The sequence below is a fragment of the Leptosomus discolor genome, chromosome 12, assembly GCF_034619465.1.
Source record: "Leptosomus discolor isolate bLepDis1 chromosome 12, bLepDis1.hap2, whole genome shotgun sequence".
In the NCBI taxonomy this organism is placed as follows: Eukaryota; Metazoa; Chordata; class Aves; order Leptosomiformes; family Leptosomidae; genus Leptosomus; species Leptosomus discolor.
In genome coordinates, this window is record NC_141402.1 from 1,610,398 (window position 1) to 1,615,212 (window position 4,815).

The 4,815-nt window shown below is 46.6% G+C and overlaps 1 protein-coding gene across 1 annotated transcript; it reads left to right on the forward strand.

Moving 5' to 3' along the window:
* Positions 1-332: 332 nt before the first annotated feature.
* On the forward strand, positions 333-1,277 carry LOC104347269 (olfactory receptor 5AP2). The gene has a single exon (XM_009952250.2). The coding sequence runs from the start codon at positions 348-350 to the stop codon at positions 1,275-1,277; it is 930 nt and encodes a 309-aa protein (XP_009950552.1). The 5' UTR covers positions 333-347.
* The last annotated feature ends 3,538 nt before the right edge of the window (positions 1,278-4,815 follow it).

The following is a 4,815-nucleotide window of genomic DNA, read 5'->3' on the forward strand; positions in this document are numbered from 1 at the left end:
CTGCCCTGCTCAGCTCCTCCCGCGTTTGCTGGTACGGCCTCGGCTCTACGCCCAACTTACTTTCCCTGTTGCCACTGTGCTACCACAAATTTCCTTTCCTATGGGGTTGTCAAGACTGAAAACTGTGTTCTCCTATCAGTTTTGAAGGAAAAATGCACGTTTTCCCTCGGTTTTGTTTTGCAAAATCAACCAGAAAAGTAACTCTGCAATTTCTGCAAGTCAAATTGTCCTGTGCTTTATTTTTTTAAATTTCTTTTTTGTTGGTCTTTTTAGGTGCTGAGTCTCCCCATTAATTTATTATTTTCATGACGGCTCTATGAACATAACTTACAGTGCTTTTGGAGAAGATGGCCGAGAAAAATCGAACGGAGCAAGTTACAGAGTTGACTCTTGCGGGACTGACAGACAACCCACGACTGCAAGCGCTTTTGTTTGTCCTGTTCCTCCTCATCTACCTCCTCACGCTGGCAGGGAACCTGGGCATGGTCGCGCTGATCGGGAGCAGCAGGCAACTTGAGTCGCCCATGTACTTTCTCCTTGGCAATTTGTCTCTCCTAGACGCTTGCTACTCATCGGTTGTGGCGCCGAGGACGCTAGTGAACCTTCTGACGGAGAAGAAGACAATCTCTCTAGCCGGCTGTGCCACCCAGCTTTTTTTTTTCATAGCTTTTGGGACCACCGAGTGCTTCCTTCTGGCTGCGATGGCGTACGACCGCTACGTGGCCATCTGCAACCCTTTGCTCTACCCGTCCGTCATGTCTCGCAGGGTCTGCGTCCTGCTGGTGGCCGGTTCGTACGTGCTCGGCCTGCTGCACTCTGCGGTGCACACGGACTTCACCTTCAGCCTGCCTTTCTGCCGCCCAGCCAAGATCGACCATTTCTACTGCGAACTCACGCCTGTTCTAGCGCTCTCCTGCTCCGACACCCACGTCAACAGGCAGCTGATATTTGGCCTTGCGGGACTGGTGGAGACGGTGACCATCTTGGCCGTCCTGGTCTCCTATGCCTTCATCCTCCGCGCCATCTCAAAGATCAGCTCTGCTAAGGGTGGGCACAAAGCCATCTCCACTTGCACCTCCCACCTGGCTGGAGTCACCATCTTCCACGGGTCTATCCTCGCCCTGAACTTCCGACCAAGGCCCAGCGACACCCTGAGCACGGACAAGATCTTTGCTGTGTTTTACTCGCTGGTGGTGCCCATGCTGAACCCCCTGATCTACAGCCTCAGGAACAGGGAGGTGAAGAAGGCCCTGAGGGAGTTTGTCGTGTGGAAGTAGCTTTGGCAACGACATTTGTCTGCTGGTTTTGTGACAGAGGACACCACGTCTTCACTTGACACCAGGGATTCTTGTTTCCCCACCCTACTGCTTAGACTTCCAGATTTGTTTTGGAAACATTTCCAAGTCTTGCTTTCTTTCTACTACTGGCTTGTGCAAGCCACCAGGTACCACAGACAGTTTGATTCATCTTCTGTATTTTATTGCCTGTAGCTTTTTTTTTCCTCCTTCTTAGTCAGATGTACGCTGAACATGAGCTCCAGTTTAACTGCCACATTTTGGTATATTCTCTATAATTTCTAAACCCAGATTGCATATATTTTTTGGTTTTCAGTTGAGGTACCTCCAAAAGAACAGGGAGTGAGCTGAAGCAGTAAGAACAGCAATTTTGTTTTTCCATGCCTGTCCGCTTACAACTATGGATTCATTCTAGCACGTGTGTTTTCAGATTTAAGAGAAGAATCAGATCTTTGTTCACTTTCGGTTTGAAGTAATTTTGTTTCAGAAGACGTCTCATACGAGCGCAAGAGAAAGCCACAGTCCCAGTGAAATCTGTGAAATCACGGACTACACATCATCAATGACATTTTCCCTTGGCTTCTAATTATTATTCCAGTCTTCAAATCACATTTATCGAACTATGATGTATCATTCACAAAGGATAAAATTCATATTGGTAAATTAATGATTTATACCTTTATGAGCTCCAGCACGCTGAAGCACCCGAAAACCATGGGCATTAAGTTAAGATGCTTACTTGGGAACTGAGTTAAATTTAAAATGTGCTGATTCCAAAGGCTGTTTTGTTAATGACTGTATTCAAGTGTCTTCAAAGGTATTTTAATTTTTTTTCTGCTGCACTTGTATCCTTCAAAATGGCTTTCATAGTGAATAAATACTTCAAATGATTTTGTTAATACCGACACCAGGTGTTGGACAGTGACAGTTCCTAAATGTAGTGGAATTTTTTGGTACATATCTTCAAAGTTAAGGACGCACAGTAAAGCCATGGGGCGTTGGTGGCAATAAACCTGAATTTCTATTTTTTTCCTCTCATTTTCTCAAAGCACGGAGATATTTCTATCTGAAAGACCATTAGTTGTGGGATTTAACTGGCCAATTCAAAGCTGAATAGGCAAACATTAAATCTGATCTTTGTCTCCCTCCCTAACAGGAACGAAAGACCACGATTCTGGTTAAAATAATCATGGGAACTTGCTTGGGTGAACTCCGTTGCATAAAGACATAAAGCTGCATGCGGGCAACGCTGCATGCCTCTCTGACATATTGAACTTTAACTACGTCAAGTCTGTCAAATATGTCAAAAATTTTGACACAAATATGTCAAAAACCTCAACCCTGAGTTTAGGGTGGCTGAAACCCACCCAGCCTATGGCTCAGACCACTTCCACATGCCACATTCCCGTTTAAATACTATTTTCATGGGTGTCTTTATTTGCAACTCCTCCTTTCCTTTTCTACCTCCATTCTAAGAGGAAAATCAATAGGCCAAAAACACCCTTAGAGGCAGCAACACACAACACAGCTGCCTCGCTGGTGCAAGGGAGGTGGAGGGTTTAGTGATAAACATTTCCAAGGTTTATACCTCCTTACCTGCCGATTATTTGTGTAACTGCTTGCTACAAACTGTTTCTCCTTCTTTGTCATTCTTTTGCAAGAAGCAAAAGCAGTTTCTTTTGGAAGTTCTTTTTGGAAACACACAGAATGCATGTTTTTATTTACCTTGTCAAGAAAGAGCAGGTGTTTGAGTTGCACCTGGGGGCTGGGTAATGAAGTGGGACCAAATGTGAATCAGTGGTGAAAGTGTTGGTGCAGAAACTCCCCAAATATAAACATTGCTGGTAAAATATTGCCCTTTGTGGAGCTACAGCCAAGCAAAACACCCGTCTGGGGCCAGCACAGCTGCCTGCGTTGCTCTTCTCTCTCCATGTTTGGGTTTGCTGGTGCAGGTGCTGGTCTGTTGCTGGTTATGCTGGCTCTGGTCTCCAACGCTATGGAAGGTTTCCTGCTGGGCTCCAGCTGCTCCTCCAGAAGGTGGTGGGTTTCTGTAAGCCCTGTAGTTTTCCTCTGTTTTCTTTGGCCAACTGAATCGCACCGCTGGCGTTCACAGACTGGAAGAGGAGGTGGGCCCCCTGCAGCTCACGTGTAGGTCCGTATGTCATGCTGACCTGGAGCAAGGTAAGCCCAAACCCATCCCATGTGTCCATCTCTCTGCCAGTCCTCTAGGCCCTCAGTAATACTGATGGAGGACTTGTCCATTCATCTCGCCATGTGTTGGTCTCCTTTGGACGTGGCAAATCCTCCTCCAAGCTACACTGAGTCTATTGATCCATCTAATCCCACCTGAGATACCACAGGACATATGGACACAGGTCTGGCAGATATAGCATGAGATGTCGGGAGACTCGTGCCTTTTGGGGGAGCAGGAGAGGTATCTGGTGGGTCTCAGATCCTCCTGGTCACCCATGTCTGAACAGCTGAACCACCACCTTCGCTTCTGCGGACTGCAGAGACAGCCTAGGCAGTTGGCTCATGTGTCTACACTTGAAGTTGTTGACAACTGATAGATGAATAAATCCCACCTATGGATCAAGTATGATGGAAATACGAACTGCTGTTTGCATGGTGACTCTACCCATGCTGCCCGTTTAATCTCAAAGCGTGGGTTTCTGTTATTTTAAGGGAAAAATCAGCTATACCAAAAGAAATAACGTGAATTATAAACTCCTGAAAATGTTCCAGACACTGAAAGAAACTGCTGTCTATTGAGTGTGGTGAGCAGAGACAAATGACACCAAAACAACCATAAATATGCTATTGATTTTCTGCTAGCCAACAAAAAAAAGTTCACAAAGAACTGGATTAGCACCACCTCTTCTCAAAACAGGCTGCGATGAGATGCTTCTGAGCTCGCAATAGAGGTGGAGCAGCAGAATGACCTGGCTCTCCGCAGAAGGGAGGGAAAACAGGGCAGCTGAGATATTTCTGGAAATACCTGGAGATGAGTAAAAGGGTTTCATGGACCGTCTATCGATCATGTTCTGACAGGTGAGTCCTGCAGGGACCTCCCTGTTCTTAACCATCAGTAGCCTGGAAGCCTTTCAGGCTCATTCGTTGCCTGGAGGCTTGGGTCGGCCTTCATCTCCTGTAATCCCAGCCATCTGCTCCAGGCATCCAGCCAGGGCTAATTACGACAGCCTAAGACGTTTCTCAATAGGTGTTTAAGATACTTGGGGTAACATGCCCTTTGGGTGCACCTTCTCACCTCCCCCCCCTCGATTTTCAGAGGGGCTTGTGAAGAGTAACTCGTGTTTATTTGAATCTCTACCTTTTCTGTCCCTTGAGGCTGCCAAGTGCTGGGACAGGTTGTTGAGCTTTGTGACAAAAACGGACACAGGATTTTGCATCCTCCTGCGTGCACAGCTAAGCCTTTATTAGCAGCTGTGGCTCTCACGGACTCCCACTAAGGAGCCAGCAGTGTACAATCAAGATTTCCTTCTCGGGGAGACCTGAACTG